Source organism: Poeciliopsis prolifica, unplaced genomic scaffold (assembly GCF_027474105.1).
Source record: "Poeciliopsis prolifica strain line A6 unplaced genomic scaffold, Auburn_PproV2 SCAFFOLD036, whole genome shotgun sequence".
In the NCBI taxonomy this organism is placed as follows: Eukaryota; Metazoa; Chordata; class Actinopteri; order Cyprinodontiformes; family Poeciliidae; genus Poeciliopsis; species Poeciliopsis prolifica.
Window position 1 is genome coordinate 4445581 of NW_026562411.1, and position 14138 is coordinate 4459718.

At 34.6% G+C, this 14138-nt stretch overlaps 1 protein-coding gene across 1 annotated transcript; it reads right to left on the reverse strand.

Moving 5' to 3' along the window:
• Window positions 1-45: 45 nt before the first annotated feature.
• LOC129374467 (trichohyalin-like) lies at window positions 46-14114 on the reverse strand. Its single transcript, XM_055052914.1, has 25 exons — window positions 14063-14114; window positions 13885-13930; window positions 13710-13757; window positions 13391-13438; window positions 12374-12421; window positions 8787-8834; window positions 8565-8612; window positions 8384-8431; window positions 8225-8263; window positions 7457-7561; window positions 6944-6988; window positions 6696-6743; window positions 5899-5946; window positions 5689-5730; window positions 4524-4565; window positions 4342-4383; window positions 4201-4242; window positions 3607-3654; window positions 2787-2834; window positions 2142-2183; window positions 1561-1608; window positions 1434-1469; window positions 1317-1364; window positions 217-252; window positions 46-132 (listed from the first exon to the last, which is right to left on the reverse strand). Exons 2-25 carry the CDS (start codon window positions 13920-13922, stop codon window positions 78-80), a joined length of 1140 nt encoding a protein of 379 aa, XP_054908889.1. The 5' UTR covers window positions 13923-13930; window positions 14063-14114; the 3' UTR covers window positions 46-77.
• Between the last annotated feature and the right edge of the window lie 24 nt (window positions 14115-14138).

Here is a 14138-nt window from a genome sequence, read left to right on the forward strand (position 1 = left end):
AAATATTGTCTGTTTTTTAAGTCACTAAACTTTTCTTATTGTCCCCCCCAAAATACAGTGTTTCACATTAAAACATTTTAATACCTTTCTTTCAAGTCTTGAATTTCCACATCCTTTTCTTTTAGAGCTGATCTAAGAAATCAAACAAACAGATTAAAAACCAGCTCAAGAGAGACAAGAATAAAGAAATAGACATTAAAATGAAAAGATATTTACCTTGTGTTTTGATGTTGCATTTCTTCATAATTTAATCTGTGTAAAAACAACAGTCATGATTATCTTCATGTTTCCTGTCAGGTTTTACAGCCATCATATGAAAACAGGGAGAATAAAAAATTTAGCACATTTGAAAAGTCAGATTATGAAATCCACTACAAAATATCTGACCACTCTGTTTTAAGATATATTATTTATTTTACTGTAATGGTAACTTTTAATAAATAATAATCTGTAAGGATGTGAAGGAGAAGAGCTCCAGTTAGTTTTTGCTGTCTTCACTTTGAGACAGCAGCTTTGTTACCAGAGAAAGAAACAATCTATAGGATGAACAGACATGAATAAATTAATGATGCAGGAATCAAACTAGATGACCAGAGGAGGGATAAAATAACGCTCACACATTGTTTATATTTTGTTTTGTGTCAATATTGTGGGGAAATATTTTTGTTGATGGTGAAGTTTGAATCATGAAGTGAGTGATGATGATGTTCCAGGTCACTTTTACCTGAAAAGGATGTTTTTATTTTTCATGGCAGGTCATTCTGATAAGGAAGGTAAAGAGGGAGTTCAAGCTTGGAAAGACAAATAACTCTAAAAAGAGTTTTAAGCTGTCATGTTTTTGGTTTTAATATATCTCAGTGGTGGAGAATATCAGGAAAAACTCCTAGAGCTCCAGGATGAAACGAGACAAGAGAAGCTGCCTTTTCTAATGATGTGCATTTGATTGGTTACAACAATCAAATCCACAACAATAGTTATGAAATCATATCAAAGGTCTTATAACCATTAAGAAGTCAGAGGTTTTCTGGAATTTTTAATCTGTATTCAGATGTGCTGAATAAATCTCCTGGTTGGTCTGATTGGAGCAAAGAGGTTTGAATCCTGTGTGATGATTTTTCTTAACTTTGCCCTCAAAAATCTCAGCTTCTTCTATTATAAAAATAGATGGGAAAATCACTTTCTTTAACTTATTTTTGATCATCATGTATGATTCAGAGAAGTAAACATTTTGTATCCAAATCATTGAGTCAAACTGGACGTGCTGACAGAGTTTAGAAATTGTTAATTCATTGTCAACGTCTGGCAACATGAAGTACCTTCGCTGCAAGTCTTCAATTTCACGTTGCTGTTCTTTAAGTTTAGATCTGTGGAGTGAAATAAACAGAATAAATACCAGCTCACTGTGAATGAATGAATGTTGCTAAAATATTTACCTTATCTCTTTAAGTTCTTCATTTTTCTCCTTTTGTCTGTTGAAAAGACAAATTTATCTTTTCAATTGCAGCTCATGCAGTAATTAAAAAAGAAAGAAAATCTAATTCCATCTTTCAAACCATTTACATTTGTTTGAAAACTTCAGCTTCCCTTTCCTTTTTCTTACAAGAAGATCTGTGGAGTACAATGAGGGTCTCATTCATTTAATGGAAAATGTATCAGCTAAAAAACCTGTTTCCAGGGAAACAGAAAGAAAAGATCTGAGCAGTCATACAAAATAAGAAGAGAAGGAACAAATTGATGGAGGAGTCAAACTCTTGCTGGTCACAGGAGTGAAATCAAATAATAAAAAATACGATCTAACAGCAGCCATCTTGTTTAGCTCAGCACTTCTCGCTTCACAAAAGAGGGATGTGTTTTTTTACAGTGCATGCAATGTGCAGAACCTCATCAACAAATATAACGACTGGACAAAAGTTGGAATCTCAACAGAGTTCACGCCTCTAGGAATCAATAGTTTCTCAAGAGGTGAAAGGTCAGATGTTCTGTATGAAGCAAAGTGTAGAAAAATAATATGGTTTTAAGCATGTTACATGAATTATTCAAAAACAATGAAAGATTTGCAGCATTGAAAAAAATGCATTACCTTTTTTGAGCTCAACGTTATATTCTCATTTTATATTAATAAATTAGTTAATTCTACATACCTTTGCAGGAGTGAGTCTGTTTCCTTTACTTCTGCAGATGCTCTGTGGAGTAAAACATCCAGCATGAAAAACGACTCATTCAGAAGTTTTCTAAGACTTGTTGAGAAACAAACACTAAACTTGGGATGAATCTCCAAAAATAATCCTGCTGCATTTTCTACTGAATATTTACTTTGCACTGGTTTGAGAACATGGAAACTGGAATGTATGTATGTATATACATCTGTTGATTCTGGTAAACAATTTATTGGTTTTGCATTTCCATTCCAATTACTTTTTAATCAAAGCTGTAATGGCCAACATGAAATGATTAATATATTTAAACAAATATATTACTCATATATGAGTGATATATGGGTAATATTATAACTAAGGTATTGTGTATAGATCAACATGGGGAAAATTAATGATTTAGTACTTAAACTGAAGCTTAAGTACTAAAATATTCTAATTCAATTAGGAATACAAAATACAGACAATGAGAGTCTGTAATTCAGACTTCCACTGAGTTTCAATTCTTTCTGCCTGCAATTTTAATTTTCCCATTTGGCTGGTTGATGTTGGTTTTTCAGAATCTGTTCAAAGTCTCTAAACTGCAGAACACAACTGTGGTTTGTTATTCTCAAATTAAAGTCAGATATTTACCTTCTCTCAGAATGTGTCTGCTGCTGAACTTCATCAACATGCTGGAAGCTTAATCAAAACATCCACAAAAAATATTACAATAATTAGGTTAGCACCACCTGTTGTTCAAATGCAAATATTTATTAATTATTGCTTTTTTACTTTATATGCAACATTCCTTTGATTCAGTCATAATGTATCCCAGAATTGATATGATTTCCCATCATAATGCCCACATTGAGCAGGTACAGAATCTGATAATCATTAATAAAGAAAATAAACCTATTAGGAAGCATTTTGTCACAATGTGTTTCATCACCTCCTACCTCTGTTTCATTGTCTTTATTTCCTCATAGAGAAACTGGTTGCCTCCATCTGCCAGGGCAGATTTACTCAGCAAAAATTACATCTGAAGATGATTTTCTAATTGCATGATTGAGTTAAATAAATGAAAACTGCATCAAGAGTCAAAGTTAGTAATTTTTGTCAACTTTAAATGTTCCAAATTTCTAAACACTTTATGAATCTTTCTGAGCATAATCATAAAGATAAACCAAAACATGATTAAAATTTTATAGTATTGTGCTCAATCCATAACCCTACTGAAGGAAATGTTTTAGGTTTTATCACATGAAACCAAATTTCATTCACACAGAGATGCATAAACCTACACAGTTTTTCATAATTTTTGTTTTTAATACCATTATTTATCACTAAATCATTAAATACAATTCTTGAAAACACCCATCCTAGCTCTGTTGTGGAAAAAAAAATGATCCAGTTGTTTTATGGGAAAGAGGTTAAAGTTAATCAAAAAAATGAAAAATCAGAGAACTCTTACCTGACCTCTTCATGTTGCCGTTGGAAGAAGTTTTTAATCTGGTCAAGCCTTCAGAAAGTAATTTATACAGATGTTAGTTCATATGAATCACACAAGATCACTTGTTTATTATGATGCTAGTTGATACATAGAAGATCACATGATGGTGAACCAAGACATTCTGCTGAGAAGTGAACATATAAATCAAACTATTATGAAGAAAGGGAACTTCCAGAGAGTTTTAAATCCAGCAGCCAAACTAAAGACTTTCCTGATGACAGACATAAGAAGCTTTGAAATTCAGACTTTTGAATCTGACAGAAAAACTAGATTGTACTAAATGCATGCAGAGTAAAATATGCATTATGTGCATTAATGGGGACTTTTTGTATTTACATTTATGTCACTGCTGTCCTCTTCTAGTGACAACAGATGCACAGAGACTAAAGGTGCAGAAGAAAAATTATTATTCCTGACCAGATAAATAAGTGATGTGTCACCTCACAGTTCTGGTCGAGGTCTACAAGATGAACTGGAACTGACCAGTTGAATGGGAGAATTTTTTATGTTCACATACTAAACCTTTTTTATTGTATGCGATTTAAAATTAATTACCTTTTTAGCAGAAGTTTCATTTTTTCTTCTTTTTCTGAAAATCTGCAAATTAACATGCACAACATAACAACAGGCTCACACTGAATTGTATTGGATTTAAAATCTATAATACATTCTTAGTAAATGCTAGAAGATATTTACCTTATGTTAAGACCTGTTTGAAAATCTTCCAATATTTGGATTCTTAAAAATTATCACAGAATATTAGTTTTGACAAAAAATAAATAATAAATGAATTAAAAAATAAATATATATGCATATATACTTGTTTTATTAATTGTTCTTTCTTCAATGAAAATTGAACAAACATTGGTTGACAGTACCTTTCCTGAAGGGAAAGCATGTTTGCTGTTTTGATATCTTCTCTGTAAAAATAAAAAAAAAAAAAAACAAATTATGTTACCAACAAATTCTTAAATTTGTTGGCAACAAAAATGATTACAACTGTAACTCATATTATTTTAAAGTGTCTTCCTAAAGAGTAAAGAAGAGCAGGACTCATTCTAAAGCCGTCCAAACTGAGCGACTGGGGAAGAATATAATAATAATTCCTTAGTGAGGGAGATGACAGAATCTGATGGTTACTCTGTTAGAGCTCTGAGAAGATGTGAAAACCATCCAGAAGGACAAACTATTTCTGCATTAATCCACCAACCTGATCACTGTGGTAGAGTGACCAGACACAAGCTAATCCCTTATAAAAGACACATTGGCAGCCCAGCTGGAGTTTACCAAAAGTCACCTGAGGGACTGTCTGATCTGACGAGACAAAGGTTGAACTCTTTGGTGTGAATGTCAGGCATCATGTTTGGAGGAAAATCTAAAGCCCATGCAGTGAAGCATGGTGGTGGCAGCATCATTCTGTGGTGGTGTTTTGCAGCAGCAAGATCTGGGAGACTAGTAGGGAAAACCTGCTGCATGATGCCAGATTGCTGTCCCCCCAATGGTTCTTTAGAACATCGACCCAAAGCACATGGCCAAGATCTGAAAGGTTTCTCCATAGAAATGTGAAAGTGGCTGCACATGTCCACCAGCCAACCTGATGAACCTGGAGAAGATCAGTGGGCTAAACTGACTAAAGGTTGGTGACATAAGATGGTGCCTTTATATTTAAAAAGTCTTGAGGCTGTAATTGCTGCCAAAGGTGGATCAACAATGAAGCAAAGATCGTGATCACTTGCATAAATCTTGTTTTCATTTTTAAGAAATTAGCAAAAAAAATAAACACTCAAAATCTTTTATTCCCCATATTTTCATAATGAAGTATTTGTGCATAAGATATTAGGAAACATATTACAACTTCAAATAAGACTGTGACCTAACAAAATATTGAGAAACTGAAGACAAGGGAAATCACTAATGTGGATGAGCAATTACAGGATTTAGCATTTTAAGGTAAAACGTTGGTTTCTAAAAGCTCTGATCACTTACTGACAGCATTAAAAGTAAGTAGTAATTTTATTATTATGCTCATTGCACCATCAGTACCTTTGTAACTGAGATTCCTTCTCATCTAGTTGAAGAGCAGATCTGTGGAGTGAAAAATCATAAAAATGCTATAAACTAATCAAACAACTGCATTCAGAGAAAACAAATTAAATCTGGTAAATTTACAACACAAAATTAGTGATGAACAATTGTTTTTCCAAAAGGTAAAAATTTTCTAAATTCAGAGTCAACATCAGTCCAGATACTTACGTAAATTGGTGATCTTCTTGTCTCTGGATTTCTTCAATCTGTTCAATACTTTTGAATAAAAATCAAATTAGTTATTTTTGAAAAAGAAAAATTAGAGGTTTGCTGGGGAAAATATAGAAATATTTAAAACATTTTCAGCCTGTATACAGATATTATTGTGTGGCAGTTTGGAGAACTTTATGGTTTTTGAATGAGCTTCACAAATAAACTGAACTTGAACCTAAAATAATTTTTGAGCTGCATAATATCACAGTTTACTACCGTAGAAAATCTTCCTCAACCTTCCATCATCCTCATCTGTCACAGCAATGTTAACAACTGTGACTGTGAGGAGAAAACTAGTTTAACGTGATTTATTTCTTATTAGACCGATCAATAAAACCGTGACAAAAAAACAGTAAATGACTCCAAACCTTTAGAACTGACTTGTTTATATTCTCTGCCTCAGTTTCTCTCTATGCTTGAATTCAATTCAATTCAAAAATACTTTATTTATCCCAAATGTTGTTAAAACTCATTGATTCAGGTTCTTCAAAGCGTTATTGTAGAAGCTAATGACTGTTGGCAGGAAAGATCTTTTCTAACAGTCTGTATTACAGTGAATTTGAAGAAGCTTCTGACTGAAGATCCTCTGTTTTTCCAAGACAATGTCATGAAGAGGATGCTCAGGGTTGAACATAATTTTCTTGATTGTTTCTGTATTTTTTCACTTTTCTTTTCTATGCCCCAAATCTGGTTTGCTGTTAATCTAAACCAACATCTCTAACATATTTTAGCGTCTATGAATAGAACATTACCTTTTTTGGAGTGAGTCTAGCTTTTCCTTTTCCTGTTCCAAAGCAGATCTGTAAAATTAGTGAGACAGTTATAAAAATACAAATAAACAAAATATACACTTTTAATAAAAGGATTTAACCCAAACACAATAGTCGGAGGATCTTCTGGATTAATCTTGACAAATTTACCAGCTTGGAACTTTACATTAATTGAGTTAAGTGACTTTTTTTCAGCCTTTATATTTCCTTTAAATCAGACTGAAGTTTACCTTATCGCATGATGCTGGTCTTCATGGTCAGATTCAATTTTATTGCTTGAAAAACAACAAAAATGTCAGTTTGGTCAAATAAATGTGTAGTTTGTCAGAACTTTTTTTTTTCAATTCAATTAAAATGCCCAAATGGAGATTTTTTTCTTCAAAACATACTGAATAACACTGATGGAAGGAAAGAAAACAATTTAAAGCCTGACACTATGGCTCCTACTTCTGGAGGAGAAATGCTTTTTCACATGGAGCCATGTAAGTTTGGATGTTTTTCTCCTTTAATAATAATCAGCACCTTAATTTTAAAGTGCATTTTGGGTTTACTTGTGTTGCTTTGGACTAATATTTGAATTGGTTTGATGTTCTGAAACATGTATAAAAAAGATAACAATAAATCATGTCTACTGTATTTATAGCAGCCATTAACTGAAAAAAAAAAGAAACAACAAAAATAAAAATAAAAAAACAAAAACAAATGAATAATTTTTAGATGCACCATGTGCCAGCATATATTACCTGGGGTTCTGGTTTCCAGTCCAATTCAAGTCATTATTGGAACTCCTGAACACCCTTCTCAGTGGCCTCATCACTGTCTGGAAACGTGATGAGCTGTTCACGATCCTAAAATACAGAATAAAACATTAAAATAATGACAGAAACAATTGGAGCAATCTAAAAACCTTCTTGTTTAAAGAAGGGTTATTTTCTAAATTTAATATTATGCTAAGAAAAGTAAATATGGAATCCAGTACAGATGTACCACTTCAAATATTTCAGGCCTGCTATTTCTGAGGAAATTAATTTTTAAATTTAAGGTTTAAAATCCATGGATTTCATCTTTTGTTGTCGTAGTAACAGATTATATGAATAGGATGTCTCCACGTGGCTACAAATCTAATCACTTTAAACTTGTGTAACTACTATTGTGCATTATGACACATTATGAATTTTAGAAGATTTGTTTTGAAAACTGGTTAATTTTCCAGTTCCATCTCAAAAGTTTATTTGAAGATGTGGTAAAAATAGCATGTAGCTCAACTTAGAGAATAATATTTTGTTACTCATCCAACTTTATTTTGACTCGTCACATTGAACATAAATGTGTAAACATTAGTTTATGATATAAGATTAAATATTCATCATTAAGCCTAGTTGTTCTGTGAAAAGTATTAAGTTGCTTTTTCTAATAGGTTCGCTGAATCCACTGGCAATTTTCTTTAATCAGCAAAACATGCTTTAAATTTTTATCAAAATAATATTTTCTATCTATTCTTTAATTCATACCTTGATCTTAGACGCTCTTCTTCTTCATGCAGATTAGATCTTTGAAGTAAAATATACATTATTGACAAACATTCACAGGTTGTCAAAAAATCTCCTACTGAATTTACTGCACTTCAAAATGTGTCATACTCAACTAATAAATAAAAAAAAAAGCTTTACCTTATTGAATCATGTTTTTGTTTCTGAAGATTTGTAATCTGTTTGAAACTTTTGACAAATTTCACAAAATGTTAGTTCAGTGGAAAAACAACTAATTCTTGTGCTTCTTGATATGAGAAAATTCAAAGTTCAAACACAAAATCTTATATTTTATTATATCAGAGGAGTAAATCTGCAGTACCTTTCTTTAACTAATGATAGATGTTTTTCTTCTCGGCCCAAAGCAGATCTGTGAAAAACAGATAAAACTGTTTAATAACAGAGTTATGGATTGAATGTTTACTGACCTCAATCAGATAATACAGTGACCACTTGGTTGATTCCCATTGAGTTTACTGAATATTCACAGTGTTGGATAAATGAATAACTTAGAAAGTGTATAACACTTTCCATAAATCAGTACCTTAACTGGCGATTTTGCTCATGTTGATTTTCCTCAATCTGTTGAAGCCTTTAAGAACACATTGAAAAGGAAATTATATGCAATTATTGTTTTTATGCAATTTATTCAAAAATGAGGAATTAAGTTGGAAATTTTGTCACTTAGAATAAATAATTTGAAGGACTAATAAAGTGGATTAAACTGTCCATATTTTCTCCAATAAAGACAGTTTTCATAAGCTATAGTTTAACATGCAGCACCGGTTTGCAAGATAATAATTATCTAATTCTTTTTTTTATGGTTCAAACCATGTTTCCAAGATAAGTAGAGAAGAACCTGTTTACACAACAATGTTTCTGAAAAAGTTTCCCACTTTGCTTTAGCTAATATAAAAGCTAATGCAAAACAGTGTCATGAAGAGGCTTGACATTCAGATTAAAATGCAAATGAACTCTGGAAACAACATGGTGTTCAGATCAGAAGGGGTCTCACTCCCACAAGGAACAATAGCACACATAGAGGACAGTTACAAGTACCTAGGTACAGTTAGGGCCAGAAATATTTGGACAGTGACACAGGTTTTGTTATTTTAGCTGTTGACAAAAATATGTTCAGAAATACAATTTATATATAATATGGGCTGAAAGTGCACACTCCCAGCTGCAATATGAGAGTTTCCACATCCAAATCGGAGAAAGGGTTTAGGAATCATAGCTCTGTAATGCAGAGCCTCCTCTTTTTCAAGGGACCAAAAGTAATTGGACAATGGACTCCAAAGGCTGCAAGTAACTCAAAAGGCCTTTCCCTCGTTAACCTGTAATCAAGTAAGTAGTTAAAAGGTCTGGGGTTGTTTCCAGGTGTGTGGTTTTGCATTTGGAAGCTGTTGCTGTGACCAGACAACATGCGGTCAAAGGAGCTCTCAATTGAGGTGAAGCAGAAATCCTGAGGCTGAAAAAAAAGAAAAAAATCCATCAGAGAGATAGCAGACATGCTTGGAGTAGCAAAATCAACAGTCGGGTACATTCTGAGGAAAAAGGAATTGACTGGTGAGCTTGGGAACTCAAAAAGGCCTGGGCGTCCACGGAAGACAACGGTGGTGGATGATCGCCGCATACTTTCTTTGGTGAAGAAGAACCCGTTCACAACATCAACTGAGGTCCAGAACACTCTCAGGGAAGTAGGTGTATCTGTCTCTAAGTCAACAGTAAAGAGAAGACTCCATGAAAGCAAATACAAAGGGTTCACATGTAGATGCAAACCATTCATCAATTCCAAAAATAGACAGGCCAGAGTTAAATTTGCCCCAAAACACCTCAAGAAGCCAGCCCAGTTCTGGAAAAGTATTCTATGGACAGATGAGACAAAGATCAACCTGTACCAGAATGATGGGAAGAAAAAAGTTTGGAGAAGAAAGGGAACGGCACATGATCCAAGGCACACCACATCCTCTGTAAAACATGGTGGAGGCAACGTGATGGCATGGGCATGCATGGCTTTCAATGGCACTGGGTCACTTGTGTTTATTGATTACATAACAGCAGACAAGAGTAGCCGGATGAATTCTGAAGTGTACCGGGATATACTGTCAGCCCAGATTCAGCCAAATGCTGCAAAGTTGATCGGACGGCACTTCACAGTACAGATGGATAATGACCCCAAGCATAAAGCCAAAGCTACCCAGGAGTTTATGAGAGCAAAAAGGTGGAATATTCTGCAATGGCCAAGTCAATCACCAGATCTTAACCCAACTGAGCATGCATTTCACTTGCTCAAATCCAGACTTCAGACGGAAAGACCCACTAACAAGCAAGACCTGAAGGCTGCGGCTGTAAAGGCCTGGCAAAGCATTAAGAAGGAGGAAACCCAGCGTTTGGTGATGTCCATGGGTTCCAGACTTAAGGCAGTGATTGCCTCCAAAGGATTCGCAACAAAATATTGAGAAAAAACTTTTTTGTTTGGGTTATGTTTATATGTCCAATTACTTTTGAGCTCCTAAAATGTGGAGTGTTTGTAAACAAATGTGTACAATTCCTACATTTCTATCACATATTTTTGTTCAACCCTTTAAATTAAACGTTACAATCTGCACTTGAATTTTGTTGTAGCGGTTTCATTTCAAATCCAATGCGGTGGCATGCAGAGCCCAACTCACGAAAATTGTGTTACTGTCCAAATATTTCTGGCCCTAACTGTATACCACAAGCAAAGCCACAGATATTAAGACTAGAAAGCTACTAACCATGCATGGAGGGTTCCATCCCAAATCCAGCACCCTGAGACTGTACACGAGCCGCAAGGAAGTGAGTGTGAGGACGAAACAACTAAGATCCATAAATACATCAGCAAATAACCCAAGTGGCTGATATCAGTAAATCCTATCAATGGAAAAAGCACAGAGGCCCTCATCCTGGCCGCCCAGGAACAGGCCCTAAACACCAGAGCAATAGAGGCCCAGATCTACCACACCAGACAAGACCCAAGGTGTAGGTTGTGCAAGATACTGGCAGGGAAAGCGTACATGGAGCGCCATAACCAAGTGGCAGGCATAGTGTACAGAAACATCTGTGCAGAATATGGACTGGAAACCCCGAGATCAAAGTGGGAAACACCCCCAAAGGTGGTGGAGAACGCCAGAGCTAAGATCCTGTGGGACTTCCAGATCCAGACAGACAAAATGGTAATGGCGAACCAACCAGACATTGTCGTAGTGAATAAACAACAGAGGAAAGCCGTTGTGGTTGATGTAGCAATACCAAGTGATTGCAACATCAGGAAAAAGGAGCACAAGAAACTGGAGAAATACCAGGCCTCAGGGAAGAACTGGAGAGGGCCTGGAAGGTGAAGACCACAGTGGTGCCTGTGGTCATCGGGGCCCTCGGGGCAGTAACCCCCAAACTGGAGCAGTGGCTACAAACAGATCCCAGGAACAACATCAGACATCTCAGTCCAGAAATGTGCAGTCCTTGGCACAGCCAAGATACTGCGCAGAACCCTCAAGCTCCCAGGCCTCTGGTAGAGGACCCGAGCTCAGAGGATAAGAACCACCCGCGGTGGGTGAGAAGGGAATTTAAATTATATTATATATATAGTAATCGCAGTAAGTGGGCATGTTGCACAAGATCTACAAAGATTAAATATGGTCTTAATTACAGGTATTACTGTGGTTAAGACGGCTTTGTTTAAATGAGGACTTTGCGTGAGACACCAGCTGTCATCATGGAGGCTGCTGGAGAGCAGTGGCCATAAAAGAAAAATCAAGTAGAAAGTCATTATGCTGGAGTAATATTAAAAATTCATTTAATTTAAATTAGTATGCAAAGTGGCAAACAGTAAAACTATTTAAAGATAAATAAACTAAAGATCTAAACCATAGTATTGTTTCCATATATCAGTGGATGCAGATGGCTTCCATTTATTTTAGTATCATTTGTCAGGGGATGACAACGTAGGAATGTGTTCATTATTAAATGGATTTAGAGACAATGCCTGAACCATTTCTGAAATGAGATTTCTACAGATTGTTGTATAGGTGGCTCTTTAATGTGCCAGAATTTACAGACTTTTTAAATAGTGAAAGTTTGTGTTTCTCATCAATAAATGTAAATTACCTTTCATTGATTGCTTCAGTTTCCTTTTCTTTGTCGTTTAGAGCAGCTCTGTGGAGTAAAACATGAAACATGTAAAACATGAATTTATACAAGGCTGAAGAAACAGAGGAGTCAGTCAGTTGAAATGAATCACATGGATTATTTCTGCTGAATTTACTTCTGATTTTTCATAATGTATTGGTTTGATAAACCTGGTTTGCCTGTGAGTCTGCACTGAATTTTAAGTATATTAAGTTCATATTTATTAGTGGTGGAACATTTTAATCAAATGCAGGGAGTGTAATTAATTAATAACAATTAATTTGAAAACTATATTGACAGAATAAGAAACATTTTCAACGCAAAAGCCTGCTGTTAAAGTATTGAATAAACAGGCCTGTGACATATTTTAGGCTTGAATAACTCCTTTATTTACAAAGGAATTATTTACAGTGTCCCATTAGATTGTGTTTTGAAGGAATCTTGGTCATTTTCCAGTGGGCCAAGAGAAGCAGCTTTTTCATCCATGGTTGTTGTTTACAGAAATCGCTTGTAGATTAGATTTATGGGTACACCAAAACTCACAAATAGGATTAATTATGTTTTAACACTTCAAAATCTGTGTAACCACTTCATTAGACAGTTTATCTCACCATGGTTTTGAGTTATTATTGGCAACTGAAACAAAGTCCTAATTTAAATTGGTCTGGTTTCTGGTTGGAAACCTGTCGCAAGTATACGCAACGGCAAACCTAACAAAATAAATAGCCCTTGAACAATGTCATCACTGAGGGATCAGTTCATCCCATCACCATCAGAATTTACTATGAAAACATTTCTCACCTACAATCTGCCCAGAGGTTTATATCAACCCTCCAGGAAAAACAAGAAAATTCACTCCTCTACATACCAATGTACCACAAATTCCTTTGTTTCATTTATCAACTTAACCTATTGGTAAACTTTTGTCTTTTGCGGTAAGATGTTAAAAACAGCATATCTTTGTTTGGTTCTAGTTTAATTTGTCTAAAAAGTCACCTTATCTTCTTATGTTCCTGTTGTTGTTCGCCTTCCATAGTTTCAATTCTTCATGCAAACATGAGACATGTGTTGGTAATGTTAATCAGGATGTACATGTAACATAGAAACAAAAAACACAAAACTGTCAGACAGTTGCAATGAGTTCAATGAATCCAATGTCAAGAACATAATCCAGAAAATGTCCTCTGAAAGCCTGGTCTGTAGTGATAAAAATCTACTGTTGTTATTATTATTTTGGGTGCAGGGAGTAAAACTATGAAGAGCAAATGCTCTGAAATTTTCTTCAGTTTTATTCTTATTTGCTGAGATACAGTACCTTTTGTTGATGGAGCTCACTCTTTCTTCTGCTTCTTTTAATAAACATCTGTACATAAAATTCATGGAATAAAAAAGGGACAAAAAAGGATTTACTAAAGAACACTTTGCTTACATAATATTTACATTTCTTGAAATTATTTGCACACTTTTTCAAAGAAAAATCACATATTTACCTTATCTCAGGATGAGACTGAAGAGAATCGTCAGCCATTTGTTCAACTTTTAGAAGGAACAAGAATTAATTATGATACCATCCATGAGACAACATATTTAATTAATCCAGCAATTGTAGAATCTTGTTGATGAATTAATGATTTCCTTCTATAACTTAGTTTAAACTAAGGCACTTACTTGGAGTCACAGTCGTATGACTTTCCTGTTGCTCTGCTTCGTTTTGTTCAAACTGAATGTGTCAGACAGATTACAT